The sequence below is a fragment of the Ovis canadensis genome, chromosome 1 (assembly GCF_042477335.2).
Source record: "Ovis canadensis isolate MfBH-ARS-UI-01 breed Bighorn chromosome 1, ARS-UI_OviCan_v2, whole genome shotgun sequence".
Taxonomy (NCBI): Eukaryota; Metazoa; Chordata; class Mammalia; order Artiodactyla; family Bovidae; genus Ovis; species Ovis canadensis.
The window spans coordinates 263018582-263038293 of record NC_091245.1 but is presented as its reverse complement, the minus strand read 5'-3'; the positions used below and the strand labels follow the sequence as shown (position 1 = coordinate 263038293).

General features: G+C 42.6%; 1 protein-coding gene across 13 annotated transcripts in view; it reads right to left on the bottom strand.

Annotated features, from left to right (window-relative positions):
• The window catches only part of IGSF5 (immunoglobulin superfamily member 5), a 51420-nt gene that overhangs the window by 20197 nt on the left and 11511 nt on the right, over nt 1-19712 (bottom strand). For 7 of the 13 annotated variants that reach the window (XM_069566050.1, XM_069566081.1, XM_069566041.1 and 4 more), the window contains one exon: nt 16862-17179. In XM_069566050.1, coding sequence (XP_069422151.1) covers nt 16862-17179 — 318 coding nt within the window. Of the gene's footprint in view, nt 1-11604; nt 11905-15294; nt 15451-16815; nt 17180-19712 lie in introns of those variants that run through there. The other 6 variants (XM_069566015.1, XM_069565996.1, XM_069566011.1 and 3 more) reach the window with 2 other exon arrangements.

The window sequence follows — 19712 nt, the reverse complement described above, 5'->3', positions numbered from 1 at the left end:
CGGAACTCTCTTATTTTTTCCATGATCCAGCGGATGTGGACAATTTGGTCTCTGGTTCCTTTGCCTTTTCTAAAACCAGCTTGAACATCTGAAAGTTCATGGTTCATGTATTGTTGAAGCCTGGCTTGGAGAATTTTGAGCATTACTTTACTAGCATGTGAAATGAGTGCAGTTGTGCAGTAGTTTGAGCATTCTTTGGCATTGCCTTTCTTTGGGATTGGAATGAAAACTGACTTTTTCCAGTCCTGTGGCCACTGCTAAGTTTTCCAAATTTGCTGGTATATTGAGTGCAGCACTTTTACAGCATCACCTTTCAAGACTTGAAATAGCTCAGCTGGAATTCCATCACCTCCACTAGCTTTGATCATAGTGATGCTTCCTAAGGCCCACTTCACTTCACATTCCAGGATGTCTGGTTCTTGATGAGTGATCACATCATCATGATTATTTGGGTAGTGAAGATCTTTTTGTACAGTTCTTCTGTGTATTCTTGCCACCTCTTCTTAATATCTTCTGCTTCTGTTAGGTCCATACCATTTCTGCCCTGTATTGGGCCCGTCTTTGCATGACATGTTCCCTTGGTCTCTCTAATTTTCTTGAAGAGATCTCTAGTCTTTCCCATTCCATTGTTTTCCTCTATTTCTTTGCACTAACCACTGAGGAAGACTTTCTTATCTCTCCTTGCTATTCTGCATTCAAATGGGTATATCTATATATAAAATAGATAAACAACAAGGACCTACAGGATAGCACAGGAAACTATACTCAATATTGTATAATAATTTAGGGAAGATAATCTGTAAAAGAATATATACCTGGATCACTGTGCTGTACACCTGGAACTAACGCAACATTGTAAATCATCTACGCTTCAATTAAAAAAAATAAAAATGAGATAAAATACAGTATATGATCAAAAAACAAGCCAGTCCCTTAATGTCAGTCACATCCAGAGAGTAACATCACTCATCCCCTTGCTCCACAGAAAGCAGACTCCCAAGCATCACCTGAAATGTTTGCTGTGCTCATGGATTCAGAGCCAGCTTCCTCAATGCCAAGTCAGGGGTCTGTAATGGTACCCCAGGTGATTCTGAGGCAGGTGGTTGGTGATCCACACTTTGAGAATCCCTAAGTGCAGTCAAGATGTAAACACTGCCCAAGCAAACTGCCACATTCCAGGGAACCCCTATATTATCCCTCCCACTGATATGATGACAAAATTATTAAACCCAGAACTGCTTTAGGGTATTCATACTCCATCCACTCTCAGAAGCCTTGTGACTTAGACAGCTTTGGGCTCTGTGTCAACAGAACCAATCAAATTTCGTGGCCACCGTGTGCCTATGCTCCCTTTAGCCTTGGGTTCACATGTTAGTAACAATTCTTACCCCACCAGGCTGTTCAGAAACTCAAGAGGCACAGATCAAAGTGCCAAACACTGTGAGGTCCAGTGTATATGTTCCAGATTGCAGCTCTCATCTTAAATTCAGCCTGATGAACTCTTTCTACAAACTGAAGCTTGAAAAGAATAGGAGTTTTATAAGAAGGGAGCCAGCAGAGGTGGGTCTGGTTCAAGATTCGAGAGAAAGACTTGAAATTCTTACTGGAAAAAGTCAGCACACTGTTGACTTACTCAAACGCTCTATCAGGGGCGTTTCCTTTGCTGCTGGAAAAAACTCTCAGCATGCCAACTTGGGTCAGCTGTTTCTTAGCATGACAATCTTCCCCCTAATCTTGCACAGCAAGATAACCCTAGGGAGGGCCTATTTGAAGGAAGGGAGGCCACCTTGCTGGCATGGGAAACAGAATCAAGAAAGAGAGAGGGTGATATTGCACCCTGCCTACCTCTCGTTTCCCTTAATTTAACCACCAACTTCAAAAGAGGGATGCTTGCACTCACCTAAAAGCCCCAGGCTCTCACCAACATGACAACTTACCTCAGGAACCACACGGCTCAGATTTTTGCTTCCTATTGGCTGTTACCTCGCTACACTGGGGGTCAAATCTCCCACAGAGTTTCCCACCTAAGAAAGACTTATGCCCTCTCTCTGCTCCAGGGGAAAAGCATAAGGTGTGCATTGCAAACAGATGTAATTTAGGATTGGAGCCACACAGAGGAAACTTCCTTCAGTTCAGTTCAGTCGCTCAGTCATGTCCAACTCTTTGTGACCCCATGGACTGCAGCGTACCAGGCCTCCCTGTCCATCACCAACTCCCGGAGCTTCCTCAAAGTCATGTCTATTGAGTCAGTGATGCCATCCAATCATCTCATCCACTGTGAGCCCCTTCTTCTCCACCTTCAATCTTTCCCAGTATCAGGGTCTTTTCTAGTGAGTCAGTTCTTCACATTGGGTGGCCAAAGGATTGGAGTTTCAGCTTCAGCATCAGTCCTTCCAGTGAATATCCAGGACTGATTTCCTTTAGGATGGACTGGTTGGATCTCCTTGCAGTCCAAGGGACTCTCAAGAGTCTTCTCCAACACCACAGTTCAAAAGCACCAATTCTTCAGTGCTCAGCTTTCTTTATAGTCCAACTCTCACATCCATACATGACTACTGGAAAAACCATAGCCTTGACTAGATGGACGTTTGTTGGCAAAGTAATGTCTCTGCTTTTTAATATGCTGTCTAGGTTAATCATAGCTCTCCTTCCTTACTTTAATAATAACCTTTCATTGATATCACAGTATGTATATATATGTACACACATGCATATATATCACAGGTATCTACGTTTAGTATGAGGCTAATTTTTAAATGAACAAGGCTTCCCTGGTGACTCAGTGGTAAAGAATCCACCTGCCAATGCAAGAGATGATGGTTCAATCCCTGGATCAGGAAGACCCCTGGAGAAGGAAATGGCAACCCTCTCCAGTATTCTTGCCTGGAAAATTGGATGGACAGAGGAGCCTGGCCAGCTACAGTCCACTGGGGTCTCAAAAGAGTCAGACACTGCTGAGCAACTAAACAACAATTTTTAAATGAGCACATTTACAGTGGGTTGAAAGAGAAACAATAGTCTTATACCGATAAAATGAAAATCATGACATGGAACAGAAAACACAGTCTTGGAATGATCTCATCCATTACCCAACCCCTTCATCGTGCAAATAAAACACTCAGGATAAAGCCCCATTAAGGGTTGGCCAAGGGCGCTCAGAGCAGGGAAGCCCCAGAGTCTCAGACTGTTTATTCTGCCTCGTTGGGTCTCTAATCTGGAAAATTCCTGCCTGGAAAGCTGCAGCTCAGGTCCTATAAGAATCAGAAACTCTCAGTGGACACCAGTCCCTGATTTGTGTCTTAGCAAAGGGTGTGGGCACAATGATTCAAGATGGAAAGATTTTCAGGTACGGGTGGATATACTATGGGCTTCTCTGGCGGCTCAGGTGATAAAGAATCTGCCTGCAAAGGAAGAGACCCAGGTTCGATCCCTGGGTATACTATACCTGTTACCCACAAACAGTGACTAAGTAAGGTTACCTCCAAGATCAACACCACCTGCCTTCCTCCCTATATTCCCTCCCATAACTGCCTGCACATAAGGACTGCAAGACTGAATTTACAGTGTAACTTTAATCTCAGCTAAGGACGAGATTGTCCTTTTCCCATCTGTGAAGAAAAGGAAAATAGATCCCAGGTGCTCTCACAGAAGTGCTCAGAGTTTTAAAAGGGCACATAGACTTTCTCAAAACCAGCAGGATGACTGCAAAATGTCACTACCAGAATGTGCAAAATATGCTCCTATGTGGGCCAGAAAGGACATGGGAGATCACTGAATCCACAAAATAAAGGAGAACCGTGGCTCACTCTCCTGTCCTGTAGGCTCCGGTGCAGGCACTGGGTGTTTAAAGCCACTTACTTCTCATACCAATAACCACCCTAGATGGTAGGGATTATTATTATTATTTGTTTCACTGATGAGAAAACTGAGGCTCAGAGAGGTTATGTCACCTGCCTCATGTCACACTGTGAGTAAGAAGGCAAGCTGGGAATTGAGTCCGCGCTGTCTGGCATCAAGTCTGTGAAGAGTAGCATCTGATGAGGCTGGGCTGGGAGGCAGGGCCTTAGAAAGGTTCCATTTCAGTAGCTCCTAATCCTGCTTGCTCAGTAATTTGGGAGCTTTTTAAAATAATAATAATAAATGCTGACTTCCAGATTCTACACAGACTGAGACAGAACTCTGGGGTGGGGCCTGAGAATCAGCATAAGTGTTAAAGCTCCCTTAACAAGCAGCCAGCGAGGGGAAATGTGTGTCCTATTCTCTTCCCTGCCCCTCATTTTACCCATAAGAAAACTATGCCACGAAGGCAGAGGACTTGCCCAATGTCACACAATTAGTGCCCAAATTCCAACAAAGACAGTCACACCCACCACTCTTGTCTGCTCTCAAAAGGACCACGTCCCACAGAACTCAGATCTCACTAGGAATCACCACAGTCTACAAGGCAATCGTGTGTCCTAAAACTATGGCTTCACTTGCACAGTCTACAGCCTGAACACTTGTAAGTTTGTGGAGAAAATGACCCAGGCAGTCAGGCAGAGGGGTGAGGGAGCTTGGCCCAAGGCAGGAGTGAGAGGGGCTTTCACCTTCTTGCTGTCTGTACATCTGTGATCTTAAAGTCTGTATTACCTCTATAATCAAGAAAATCAATTTAAAAAGACACCAGCATGTGCCTTTCAATATACTTTTCTTTACAGAATCAATAAGCACTTCATGCAAACTTTTGGCTTAAACTCATCAAGCTTCCTAAGCTGTCAATGTCACTTTCCTCAAGGGCTCAAAAGGATTACCCCCAAAATGAACACAAACTCCTTGCACTTTTAGGAAACGGGTGACAGGACTGATGTTTTTATCTGATTCCTGAGGAAGCCTGAACAAGCACAGCCTCGTGAATTCTCGGCTCTTCATAAATGTGGCTTGGCTTCCAGAAGCCAACTCCCCTAACCCAGGTGGTAACAAGGTCTTCAGCTACTAAAACTTGCATAAAACACACAACACACCACCAGGCACCAGCTGCTCTGGATCTTGATGAATAATTTAGAAACAAATTACCCATCTCCAAATGAGTCCAATAAAATGCGACTCATTGAAACATATCCATCACACTCTCTTCTGTGAAGCTGTTCTCCAGATGCCATAATTAAGCCTGCTCACCTCACTGGTCCCGGGCTACGAAGAATTCAGCTGAATTAAACCCCATCAAGGGAAAGTGAATGCCCCTTGCCCTTTCCCTACAAAAGACAAACTTTGCAGACAAGCTCATCTCCAGATCCATTTCTACAAGGCATCATCAGTCACACCAGAGCTCTTTGTTGCATTATTGCCTTAATAAAGTGTGTGGTTTGAACAGTTTCATTCCATTGGTGCTAATACAACTTTTTTTTCAATCTTCCCTTTTAAACCCTGGACCATACTTTGTCACATTTAAATTGCCTGAAAGCAAGGGATTTCTGTGTGTTGATTTTATATCCTGCAACTTTATTCATTGATTAGCTCTAGTAATTTTCTGGTGGAGTCTTTAGGGTTTTCTATGTAGAGGATCATGTCATCTGCAAACAGTGAGAGTTTTACTTCTTCTTTTCCAATTTGGATTCCTTTTATTTCTTTTTCTGCTCTGATTGCTGTGGCCAAAACTTCCAGAACTATGTTGAATAGTAGCGGTGAAAATGGGCACCCTTGTCTTGTTCCTGACTTTAGGGGAAATGCTTTCAATTTTTCACCATTGAGGATAATGTGTGCTGTGGGTTTGTCATATATAGCTTTTATTATGTTGAGGTATGTTCCTTCTATTCCTGCTTTCTGGAGAGTTTTTATCATAAATGGATGTTGAATTTTATCAAAGGCCTTCTCTGCATCTATTGAGATAATCATATGGCTTTAATTTTTCAATTTGTTAATGTGGTGAATTACATTGATTGATTTGCAGATATTGAAGAATCCTTGTATCCCTGGGATAAAGCCCACTTGGTCATGGTGTATGACCTTTTTAATGTTTTGTTGGATTCTGATTGCTAGAATTTTGTTGAGGATTTTTGCATCTATGTTCATCAGTAATATTGGCCTGTAGTTTTCTTTTTTTGTGACATCTTTGTCAGGTTTTGGTATTAGGGTGATGGTGGCCTCATAGAATGAGTTTGGAAGTTTACACCATTTCACACCAGTCAGAATGGCTACGATCCAAAAGTCTGCAAGAAATAAATGCTGGCGAGTATGTGGAGAAAAGGGAACCCTCTTACACTGTTGGTGGGAATGCAAACTAGTACAGCCACTATGGAGAACAGTGTGGAGATTCCTTAAAAAATTGCAAGTAGAACTGCCTTATAACCCAGCAATCCCACTTCTGGGCAAACACACCGAGGAAACCAGAATTGAAAGAGACACATGTACCCCAATGTTCATTGCAGCACTGTTTATAATAGCCAGGACATGGAAACAACTTAGATGTCCATCAGCAGATGAATGGATAAGAAAGCTGTGGTACATATACACAGAGGATTATTACTCAGCCATTAAAAAGAATACATTTGAATCAGTTCTAATGAGGTGGATGAAACTGGAGCCGATTATACAGAGTGAAGTAAGCCAGAAAGAAAAACACCAATACAGTATACTAACACATATATATGGAATTTAGAAAGATGGTAAGGATAACCCTGTATGCAAGACAGCAAGAGACACAGATTTATAGAACAGACTTTTGGACTGTGAGGGAGAGGGAGAGGGAGAGGATGGGATGATTTGGGAGAATGGCATTGAAACATGTATACTATCATGTAAGAAATGAATCGCCAGTCTATGTTCGATACAGGATATAGGATGCTTGGCGCCAGTGCACGGGATGATCCAGAGAGATGATATGGGGTGGGAGGTGGGAGAGGGGTTCAGGATTGGGAACTCATGTACACCCGTGGCGGATTCATGTCAATGTATGGCAAAACCAATACAGTATTGTAAAGTAAAATAAAGTAAAAATAAAAATTAAAAAAATTAAAAATAAATTGCCTGAAAGCAAGCTGGGTTGGTTCCTTGGAGAGATGGTCAACTCCAGGCCAGAACAGGGGAAATGCAAAGAAAATTTGGAACATCTTAATGAGCCAAGTACTCAGGAACTAAGAGGGACACATCAGGACACCAGAGCCAGCTGGAAAGGATTCCCCCTTGTCAAAATTAGAATATAAAAATGGATAGTTATGGGAGTAAATTACAATGTATTGGATAAAAATGAGTCCACACCAAACTTGTAAAAAAAAAAAAAAAGGAAGAAAGAGACAGCAATGTCTCTTCTTTGAAGAAGAATATGTGTGCTCATTTATTCAGTTGTGTCCAACTCTTTGTGACTCCCTGGACTGTAGCCTGCCAGGCTCCCTCTTCATGGGATTATCCAGGCAAGAGTACTGCAGTGGGTTGCCATTTCCTACCACAGAGGATCTTCCCAACCCAGGGATGGAACCCACGTCTCTTATGTCTCCTGCACTAGCAGGCAGATTCTTTATCACTGTGTCACCTAAGACACCCATTACAGAAAAATGAAAACTAAAAAATATAGAAAAATGGTAGAACCAGAAAATTATTCTTTTACAGCCACCAAAGAAATAAGTGATTTGGGCAATGACTTATCCATGAATGCAAATATTATTAGGTGGAAGACTGCCAAGAAACAGATATTCACACAGTATTTGTAGATTACATATTAATTATAAAAGCTAAAATGTACCTTTCCAATAGAGAAATCTGGGGGATGTTGCTTTAATCAGATGATCAAACTTATTACCAGTAATCAAGAAAACTGGCATCATGTGCCCACATGACACTACTCATAACTTGGCAAAAATATTTGACCTTCATCAAGTATGTTGGGAAAACTCAGACAAATCCATATTGAAAGGCTTCTTGCAATAAAGGTCTGGATCCTTCAAAGACATTTTTATCAGAAAAGACAAAAAAGGTGGGAGGACCACAGGATATTAACAGAGAGCAAAGAAGACATGACAACCAAAGGTAACACATGGTCTTTAGCTGGATACTGGCTTGTGGGGAAGCATCTAGAAAGGACAATGGGAGAAATTTGAATATGAACTGAATATTGTATAATAGTATTGTATCAATATTAAAGTTCCTGACTTCCAAGAACATAAGGGTTAATTAGAATGACCTTGTTCTTATGATACGTATGCTGGGGTATTCAGAGGTAAAGTGTCATAAACCTCCAAGCAAATCTTAAATGGGAAAGAAGGGAAGGAAGGAAGGAAAGAGAGAGAAAAAAATTGTAAAAAGAATGAGGGAAGGATGGACAGAAGATAGGGAGGGAGAAGACAGGGAGGGAGAAGACAAGGAGGGAGGGAGGGAAAGAAAAGCTGAGAGAGAAGCAAACGTGAGACGTTCACATCTATTGTGTCTAAGTGAAGATACATTGGAACTCCTTGTACTATTCTTGCAACTTTTCTAAAGGTTTTTAATTGTCCAAACTAGTAAGAAAAGCAAGTTAGGTTTGAATTCTAGCTTCTTCTTCATATGTAGTATTAGTGGGAAATAAGCTAAATTCTTTGGAGTCTCATAAGCTGAAATAAGTTAACCCTGACTTAAAACCAAAAACAAAACAACAACAACAACAACAACAAAAAAAACACACACACAGATCTCTGTGATCTTTACCATCAAAAAGACAGATATTCACAGAAACAGGTCAAAGCCCTGGTGGTCCTGAACTCCCATTTCTGGTGGCAATCACCAGTTGGAGCTGGTCCACATGCTCTGTGTGGCTGGAACATGCTGTCTGATTCCTAACAAGCCCCTACAATCTGTCTCCTACCTGACACGTGTATTCACACATGCTTTCATTTTTGTTGTCTGCATGATCTCTGGGGATGTCTGAGTTGGAGACAAGGACCAAACATCAAGAGCGTGGGCTTGCGCTGGTACTACACTGGGGATTATTACTTGCAGTGTAAAGTTCAGGATAACAGGATCTAAACATATTAGGCTCTAAATGGCTTTTCACAGGTTCACAGAGACATCATCTGTTGTGCAGTGAATTGTCTCTCTCCAAGCTTCCCAGGTGGCGCTAGTGGTAAAAAACCCACCTGCCAATGCAGGAGACACAAGAGACATACACCAATATGACTGGTGTCTTTATTTTTTTAAAAAAGGGAGGGGGTGGAGTTTGGACACAGCCGCATATACAGGGAGAACATCATGTGAAGATGAAGGCAGAGATCAGTGTGATGCAGTGTCAAGGCAGAGATCAGTGTGATGCAGTGTCCATAAGCCAAGGGACACCACAGATGGCCAGCAAACCACCAGAAGCTGTGTTATAGGGAAGAGCCAATTACAGCTCCATTTGGATCTGTTTCTTTAACCTTTCTTCCTATTGCTTTGGTTCACTGAAAGGACACTGCCCATACAAAGTGGCCTGCCTCAGGAAACCCTGCCCCTATGCCTGAATATTAAACCAAAATCCCTTTGTTCAGGCCTCTGTCCATCTGTGGGTGGCAGGATGAAAGAAATAAACACATCCCCTGCCTGAGGATTGCCATTCTAGGAGATATTTGCAAGAATGATGGCCTCCTTACTTTGTTTCCTCACCTCCCCTCATCTCTGTTCTATAAAAGAACCTGGCATCCAGACCCCAATAAGATGGTTATTTTGAGGCATTAGTCTGCCACCTTTTCAGTCAGCTGACTTTCTGAATAAAGTTGTATTCCTTGCCTTAATATCTCATCTCTTGGATTTATCCAGCTGTTGTGCAGTGAGCAGAGTGACCTTGGATTCAGTAACAGCTGGGGGAGAGGTCTGAAACAGGCTGGTCCTCAGAAGAAGCCAACCCTGTCCACACCTTGATCTCAGACACCCAGCCTCCAGAGCTTTGAGAGAAACCATGCCTGTTGTTTAAGCACCCAGTCTGAGGTCACACAGCCCCAGGACACACACACCTTCCAGGGCTGCTCACAGTGGGAGGGCAGAGTGGACTGGAAGGCAGAGTGGACAGGTAAGCAGATTTGACACACACTGGCAAGGCACACCTCTGCCATCTACTATAAACATGGACATGTTCCAAACAATGCTCCCCCATCATCTCATCTTTAGAGCAGGAATATAACAGCATCCGCTCATGAGAAAGCTGTGTAGGTTAATTTGGTTAATATTTGAGAGCCACTTAAACTAGTGTATTTAAAGAGGAGATACATTGTTTGGTATGTATACATATAGCTGATTCACTTAACTGCACAGCAGAAGCTAACACAACATTTTAAATCAGTTCAGTTCAGTTCAGTTCAGTCATGTCCGACTCTTTGCGACCCCATGAATCGCAGCACGCCAGGCCTCCCTGTCCATCACCAACTCCCGGAGTTTACTCAGACTCACGTCCATCGAGTAAGTGATGCCATCCAGCCATCTCATCCTCTGTCATCCCCTTCTCCTCCTGCCCCCAATCCCTCCCAGCATCAGAGTCGTTTCCAATGAGTCAACTCTTCGCATGAGGTGGCCAAAGTACACCAATAAAAATTTAAAAAAATAATAAAGTGAAACACTGAGCTGGAAAAAAATAGTCTTTACTTAATAAGTGATATGTAGTGCTGTTTTTTATTTTTATTATTGTTATTATTAATCTTGCTATGGCTGTAACTTTTTTCCAAACTTTGGAAGATCTTAAGTGAAAATGTTTTCATAGTGGGAAGAGTTATGGAACATGGGAGAACTCGTCCAGGCTTTGGGATCCCTCTGTGCCATCAGCGTATGACCTGGAACAGAGTGTAGTCCTTCTCTGGGCCTCCTTTCCTTTCACTTTTCCAAAATGTAGGTATGAAAACAAACCTCCAGCCCCCACCCTTGTGCTTTCTGAGCTCAAGCAGGCTCAGAGAGGCCCCATGAAGATGTGTAGTCAGAGTCTGGCATTTGCCAAGGACCCTGTTGATGATGGTATCATCAACACTGTGAACATGTACTTGAGCAAACTCCGGGAGATAGTGAAGGACAGGGAAGCCTGGTGTGCTGTAGTCCCTGGGGTCACAGGGTTGCAAACAGTCTGACATGACTTAGTGACTGAACAACAAGGACCTTACAGCAGATTCTCTTTGGATCTAAATTTTAAACTTATGTCATTTTGTGCATTTTTTTTAAAATACATAGACCTGGTACTTTCAGATAGACTGTGGATTTGCTGTGTAAAAAAATGATCCCTCCTAATTCCACTAAGATTGGAAGGAATCCCTGAGAAAATGCACTCCCTCCTCAAAAATTAGAAGAATTCCTTTCCTATTGGCACAGGGGATGGGATCAGACAGGAACAACGGGTGAGAGCTAGAGAAAAATACTGAATTCAAGAATTTATGCCTGAAAACTTAACGCTGTTTTATAAGCAGCTGTCAAGATTCTCAGTGATTTCCATACGTAAGTAGAAAAGAGAGAAACACTTGAAGAGGGAATTTAAACGTGGAATTCAGGGTCAAGAAGCTGACACACGTCCTTTGTCTCCACCACCATCCCTTCCTGAGATCAAGGTCGCCATACGATTTTCCTGGGCATCGTTGATTAAGCAGCACAGTACGTAAATGTAAAGCATGCAATAATAATTCGCTTTGTATGAAGCAAAAAGTCTTCACTTACCCAAGGGAGGCGGAACCACAGTGAGATTGACAGTTACAGACTCACGGACATCCAGCCCCTTCATCTCAGCCACACAAGTCACAGTGCCATTGCCCTGCGGTGTCAGAGCAAGGATGCTCACTGCACTTTGAAGGTCCTCAGGCTCCGGGACGGAATAATAGCTCGAATGGCTCACGGGAACCCCTATCTCCCAGGAAAGATCTGGGAGTGTGGTCCAGTTCAGTGCACGGCAAGTCACATTACAAGGCTTATCCTCAATGACTACAAGGCTGCCTCCAGGAATGAGCAACTGCCCCATGACTAAAGGAGAAAAGAGAAATGATCGAGGGAATGATCACGCCTCTCAGGGCCAGATTTTTCCAAAAATGTTCCTTTAGATCACATTGCATGAGCACTGTCTTCCCCAGCCCAAATTGACTGTGTCTGTATCCGGAAACCATAAGTCAGGTTTGATCTGTGTATTTAGTTTACACCTGTCAGGTTCATAGAAGAAGGGGAGGTGGCTCACCAGAAAATATAGATTCCAGAGAAAATGAATAAATAAAAAAATCAGGATCCAGGGACTTGGGAAGCATACTTAATTCAAACACTTGTGTTCTCTTTCAACACATAATTTTCTTCTATTAGTTTTGATTGCATTTCCTCTTTCTGTTCTATTCCATTTATGTAGAATCCCTATTCTATGCATATAGAAACCCTGGGATTCATTCTTCACATGGTTATCTATATATATCTCTATTTAATTGTATTCTTTCACCAAATTCTTGGAAAATTTTAGGGGCTTGTCTTTCATCTTCACTGATCATTTATTTTGTTGTTAATTATAACATATCTGTAGTTCACATCTTTCCATGTTTTTTCATTTTTTCACTTAAGGGTTTTTTTAATTGTCTTAAAGCAATCTTCTCTGATTGACTGTTATTACCTTTTGAAAATATCCTTGTTAAATTTCACAGGCAATAAACAATAAGCATTTTCTTTAAATTAAAAAAATCAGGATCCAGGGAAATATAAATTACATGGGAAAGATGGGATGAATGTGCCCACCACAGAGGGCTACAGGATCACTGCAGCAGAGTTGCAAACTTGTCCTGGGCTGCCCTAAGAACCAATGCAAAAAGGGAAAGAATCTTTACATTCTTTTCATTGTAGAGAGAACACTTCTCAGAGTTTCATGATGGAAGCAAGTCTCTCTTGGCCTTTCTTTGATCAATCAGATTCATTTTTCTTTATTTTGGGACAACACATTTAAAAATATAATTTCCTATGATATTGCCTTAAAATATTTTTCTAGGTATAAATTAGATACTAATCTAATCTAATCATAGAAATAACTACCTTAAATCCTGTATCAAAATATACTCGATCAATTATTTTAAAGTTTTTAGTAAAGACTCCCTTGCATATGCCAGGGCACACACTGCAAATAACCCATCTGAAAATAGCACTTGTATGTGCTACTATTACTAAAATAACCTGAGACTGGCCCCGGAAAAGACACAGCCTTAGTAAATTACATAGACATTGAGATATTCAAATTAAAATTTCCTAAAACTCCCTCTCACATTTTATAATGGAAAAAGCACTGGACTAAGAATCAAAGAATCTGTTCTGGATCCTGACTTTCCCACAAAATTGTCATCACCTTGGGCAGATCACTGAAATTCTCAGGCTCTCTTTTTACTACCTGGTGAGCAAGAGGCTTTAACTTAGATCAGTGGTTCCCAAACATTTTGGTTTTAATAACTTTCATACTCTTAAAAATGGCTGAGGATGCCAAAGACCTTTGGTTTAAGTGGGGTCTATCTATATTTCCCATATTTGAAATTAGAATTAAATATTTGCTTATTTTCAAACACATATTTTAAAGTAACATTAGTAACCCATTTCACTTTTGTGCATTGGAGAAGGAAATGGCAACCCACTCCAGTACTCTTGCCTGGAAAATCCCACGGACGGAGGAGCCTGGTAGACTGCAGTCCATGGGGTCGCTAAGAGTCAGACACGACTGAGCAACTTCACTTTCACTTTTCACTTTCATGCATTGGAGAAGGAAATGGCAACCCACTCCAGTGTTCTTGCCTGGAGAATCCCAGGGACGGTGGAGCCCGGTGGGCTGCCGTCTATAGGGTCGCATAGAGTCGGACACGACTGAAGCGACTTAGCAGCAGCAGCAGCAACCCATTACTTCCCAGATGGCTCAGAAGATAAAGAATCTGCCTGCAATGCAGAAGGCTCCAGGCTTGATCACTGGGTCAGGAAGATCCCCTGGAGTAGGGAATGGCTAACCACTCTAGTATTCTTGCCTGGAGAATTCCATGGACAGAGGAGCGTAGTGGACTATAGTCCAAGGGATCACAAATAGACACAACTGAGCAACTAACACTTCTGCTGGTTAATATGGATTAACATATTTTTATGAAAATATATTTTAACCTAAATAAATTTAGTAAGAAAAATGACACTTTTCTATTTATGCAAATCTCTTTAACATCATGTGGCTGCTTTCAATCTGTCGCCATATATTGCTTTCTTTGGATTATATAAAGAGAATATGAAAATCTAACTTCACACAGATATATGGTTGGAGTGGTAAGGAGGCTTTTCAGATAATCATGGCTATTCTTTAATACTACACCAAAACTTGACAGTAGTGTTTTCTTAAAGTTTATTTACACTGTGGAGGGCTTCCCTGGTGGCTCAGATGGTAAAGAATCTGCCTGCAATGCGGGAGACCTGGGTTCAATCCCTGGGTTGGGAAGATCCCCTGGAGAAAGGAATGGCTACTCACTCCAGTATTTTGACCTGGAGAATTCCATGGACAGAGGAACCTGGCTGGCTACAGTCTATGGGGTTGCAAAAAGTCATACACAAATGAGCAACTTTCACACACACTGTAAACTGAAACCACACAAATAAACTTTTATTCCATTACATTAGAATTCATTGCTCTATCTGGCACTTTGAATGGATCTTTTATCCTTGCATGATTTTGTATCATACATCAGCCACTTGGAAAATGCCGGTCTACTCAATTATGCAGACCTTCCCAGTGTTCAGTGGGAAACTCCCTGTACACTCATGACAACGTACGAGAAAGGCAATAACATCTTAATATGACTATGGAAACATGTATTCTCATAAACCACCCTGAGAGAACCTGGGAAGACGCTGGGGAGTTTCCAGACTAGACTGAACAGAATCAGCTCTGAAAGCCCTTCTTCCTCTGAAATGTTAGATTTTCCATTAGTTCTTTCTTGAATAGTGTCTTGAAGTAAGTGAAGCACATTAGCTATCTCAAGGATTTCCGTAAATATAGTGAGAGAGGAATGGATTTGCCCCTCTGCAGGCTGCAGGGGTTTGTGCTTATTCTTTCCATTTCATTCATTGCTTCATGATGGAGGTGTTTCAGAAGACAGGAGCTGAGGAGGAATACTACTGCTTTAGTGACCTTGTACCCCAGTCTTAGTGGCCCTCAAAACACCTGAGGTCTAGATTTCAGCGTGTGATTAATTGGTGGACTGGGCAGTAAATAGAAAAACTCAACCTGAAGCATCTTCTTTTTCAGTATGTATATGTGATCCACTTTTTCCCACTCACGGACTTTCACAAAGGTCATCCAGCGGTGTGAAAAACACTTTTCACAAGGTGATAGCTAGAACATCCACATAGATTTTGGATGACTCAGCAGACAGTTATGTAAGATCTCTTTATTTTTCTTGTAGATACACGGGAAGGGGAAAAAAAACACCCTTTTGAAGTGAACTGAATGAAGTACCATTCAGATCATTACAATCAGGGTAAATGGACGCAATTCTGTCTCAATCTGTGGGAGCCTTATCCCCACTTTAAAGATAAAGAAATTGAGCCATTCCAGGAGTCACCAAGGTGGGATGAAAACAAAACCAGAACTCATATCTTTGATTCCTTGTCCTGTGCTCTTTCCTTTACACCACAAATTATTAGAGTAACAGTTTCATTGTGCAAACTAAGCCATTAATCCAGGTAGCCTCACACGATCACTTCTTTAGAGAATATCATTGGGCCCTTAATTAAACCACACGAAATCAAAGACATAAAAATAAAGATAAAACAATTTGGCTAAATTTAAAAATAAGCAAGTAGAAATAGGTAGACCTGTATCTCCACCAAACATTATCAAACTTGATTTGATAGCAGTGCAGATACAGACCAAATCATTGGAAATTTCTCCTAAACTAACAAATAAATACACATAAGAAAAATTTCAAAGCCACAATGTAGTCTGTTAAATGAGATGCTGCCATAGAAATTAGGAACTGTAAAAGCTCCAATACATCTATAAATATTACAGTTACATTTTCAAGGAATGCAAAATGATTAAACTTTGATATATTCTGAATCCTTGTAAAGTATCCTTCTATTTTGTTCACTATGTAGCATAATCTTTAGCACCTCAAAATTACCTTTGATGCCACAACTTCCCTATAATGAAAATGAATGATAAAAGGAAAAATAAGTTGTCCATTATTAAAAATTTTGTTACTGTTTTATTTTCTCTAAAAGACATGGTAAGTTTGAGTGAACACGCACCTTTGATTGTAAGACTCACTAGGGGCAGGAAAGAGATTAGGAAAATTCAGCCAGAAAGAGGAAAAAGTTAAAGCAGGATTCAAAGTTGATAAATGATGTCAGGCAAAGAAACAGAGCCAGGATATGAAAAACTAGGAAAGGGGCAATGATTGTCAACTCTATTTTTAAGCTGAAGACGGACAACCACAACTGGCCTTAGAATTCCAGGATATACTTCCAGAAAAGCTGTTCATACTGAAATTGGTCAGATGGGAAAGTGACTTTAAAAAACTGTCTTTCATAGCCTTAATAAGAGAAAATGGAAAATAAAGGAATGGAAAGATGGAAGGGGAGGGGAAGAGAAGCAGGAAGAAAGAAAGGAGAAGGATAGTGAGGAAGGGAGGAGAGAAATGAACACATGGCAAAACAACAAACACTAGTTGGTTCAGAGAAATCCTCAGCATAGTATCAACCGAAGGCAAGTCCATACACAGAAGAAGGAAGGCAGGGAAGAAGGGAGAGAGAGAGGGAGGTGATAGATAAACAGCACAATGTCCATCAGTTCAGAATAATTCCAAGCGTAGTACCAACAGAAGGCTGACCCTAGACGTCCCCACATGACACGAGCTTCAGAAGGTTCTTTGCAACCTGATGTTTTACCCAGAGGACTCCAAGTGCTCCTCCTCAGAGTTGCCTGCATACACACCTTGAACGGAAAGGAAGGCGGATCCATCCCGGTCGCTGTTCTGGAGGCTGCATTTGACCTGCCCGGCATCACTGAGTTGCACGTCATGAATTATCATCTCAGAGATGAAGTTCCCGCCCTCCTGGTAGCTCGCCGAGGTGAAGCGGTCACTGGTGATGATGGGCTCACTAGGTGTCATGCTCAGCACCACCGTGCCTCTCAGAGCCCACATGATGAGCTTCCAGCCCTGGGAGATGGTGCAGTTGAAGCGAGCCTCTGAGCCCTTCAGGGCCGTGACATTCTTGGGACCCTCTATGATTTCACTGCCGGATCCACAGGCTGAAAGACAACCAGTTTTGCAGGTGGTGAGGAGATGACTCTACAGAGGTCGGCTATACCCTGTAGCCCTTCTGCGTACCAGTCGGGACCATCTAATGGCTCAGACTCCATGTCCTGCTGGTCCCAACACCAAGGCTCCCAGTAAATCAGGAGCTGCCAGTGGACAAGAAGCCACGACCATGCCCTCCTTTCCACACTCCCAACTCCACAGTCCACGGAAATCCCAGCAAGATTGGGGATGGGGGGAGCAATGCCCCTCCTCCAGAGGGAACGTTCCCTGAAGTATCTGACCCCAGCCTGTCCAGAGAGCCACCACTATCCCAGTTCTGTTAGTTCAGGTAAGTTCTTCAGCCTCACTATGAAGTGCGGATTTTCCTCCCATTGAAACAGGGAAGACAGATGATTTCCACCTCTGAGGAGATTTCAAGGCTCAAAGTGGGGAGCGGAAGGAAGTGTCTCTTTGCACAGCGAGCGGAGACCCTAGCTTGCCATGATCATGGTCCACCACACTCCCCCAGCACCCTTAGGACAGACCTGTCACTGAGGCAGGTCTTTTCCAAAGATGAGAAGAGACCCATGGGGGAGACACAGAGAGGAAAAATACATAGAAGGATGCTGGAGAGAGGGAGCCCTCAATAAGAACACTCAAGGGAGGCCTTCACAGCCTCATAGAGTCTCACAGCATCTGGTGTCGGGTTTAAAACTCCCACAGGTGAGCATGTAGTTCCAGAGCATAAGACTGTGGACTCCGGAGCGAGTCCTGGCCCACGGGGCAAGTTATCACACTTCTCCTTGACCACTCCTCTCACTGTAAACCAGGGGGGTCACTGGTACTGAAACCCAGAAGGATGCTGCAGGGTCTCCCCAGGTACAGGTCCTCCCCTCCCCCACCTCCTCCACCTCCTTGTTTGTAGAAAAGCTTTAGCCTCCTAGGCCTTGCCCAAGTCCCAAAGAACAGATTTAATCAGAGAAGTGAAAAAAAACACACACACACAAAGGAAAACAGTCAAACAAGACAAAATATTGATAGTTTAGCCGTAAAAAAAAGTCAAGGACCCTTAGCTCCTCCTCCAGGGCTATTGATCATTTGTTTTTGTTGGTTTTTTTCAGTCACCAAGCTGTGTCTGACTTTTGCCGCCCCATGGACTGCAACACGCCAGGCTTCCCTGCCCTTCACTATCTTCTAGAGTGTGCTCAAATTCATGTCCACTGAATTGATGATGCCATCCAACCATCTCATCCTCTGTTGCCCCCTTCTCCTCCTGACCTTAATCTTTCCCAGCATCAGGGTCTTTTCCAATGAGTCGGCTCTTCAGGTCAGGTAGCCAGAGTATTGTAACTTCAGCTTCATCAACCGTTCCTCTAATGAATATTCAGGGTTGATTTCCTTTAGGATTGACTGGTTTAATCTCCTTGCAGTCCAAGGAACTCTCAAGAGTCTTCTAGATAATGTTCTGAGCCAAATTCTTGAGTTGTTCCGCAGATTCCAAAACCCCCACCAGGTGAAAGAAGTTAGCTGCTTGCTCCCCACAAGCGCAGAGACCACAGACCAGTTGGACCAAAAGGCTGATAGAATTGATTTCTGAAATACCACCCTGTTTTCTTACCAATCAGAACAATGTCCATGAGCTGCTCATGTACCCTGTGACCTCCCCACTTCACACTGCCTTTTAGCCATCAGGGAGTTTGGGTCTTTTGAGCAGTAGCTGCCTGTTTGCCTTGTTCAGCACCTGCAATAAATGCTGTATTTTCCTTCACCACAACCTGGTGTCAGCAGTCTGGCTTGGCTATGTGCTGGGCGAGCAGACCCAAGATTGATTTACAGCACCACAGCAATTAGATTTAAGAACCAAATGAGACAATCCATGCAAAGCCCTTGAGATGACACTCAAGCCTTCAGGAAGCAGTCGCTATTATGTGACTTGCAAGAAAACCGAGAAAATCATAGAGGAAAATAAAATTATTTCCTTCACACTTTTCACAGCATTGTACTTTTCCCTTACCAGATGCATTCTGACACTGGTTTTAACTGAAATGACAACTTCTAACTGGCCTTCCCCAGGGAGGGGACCAAGACCACTCTAGCTCACAGGAACTCAGGCAGAATCACTCAACACGGAGTGTGTTCTGCCCCTGAAGAACTCAAGAATCTTTCAGTCATTTAGTTGATTTTCTTATCACCAGGAAAAGCAAAGTGGTGGCCAGAGTTTTCCTAGACTTTCCCGTGTGTGTAGTAATAATTCAAAGCAGAACGTGCGTAGTGACCAAGAGTCTTCGAGATTTCTCGTCTTTTACCTCCCGCGTTTGTGTGTTTGCTTTCCTTTGTGTTCTGGAGGCACTGGGTCCTCACTGCTGCAGGCAGGGGCTGCTCTTCACGGCACTGCCTTTGCTTCCCACTGCGTTGGCTGCTCCTGCGGCAGAGCACAGGCTCTCGGCACAGAGGCTTTTGCAGTCACAGCATTGGGACTCAGTAGATGCAGCTCTCAGGCTTAGTTGCTCCAAGGCACGTGGATCTTCCTGGACCAGGGAATGA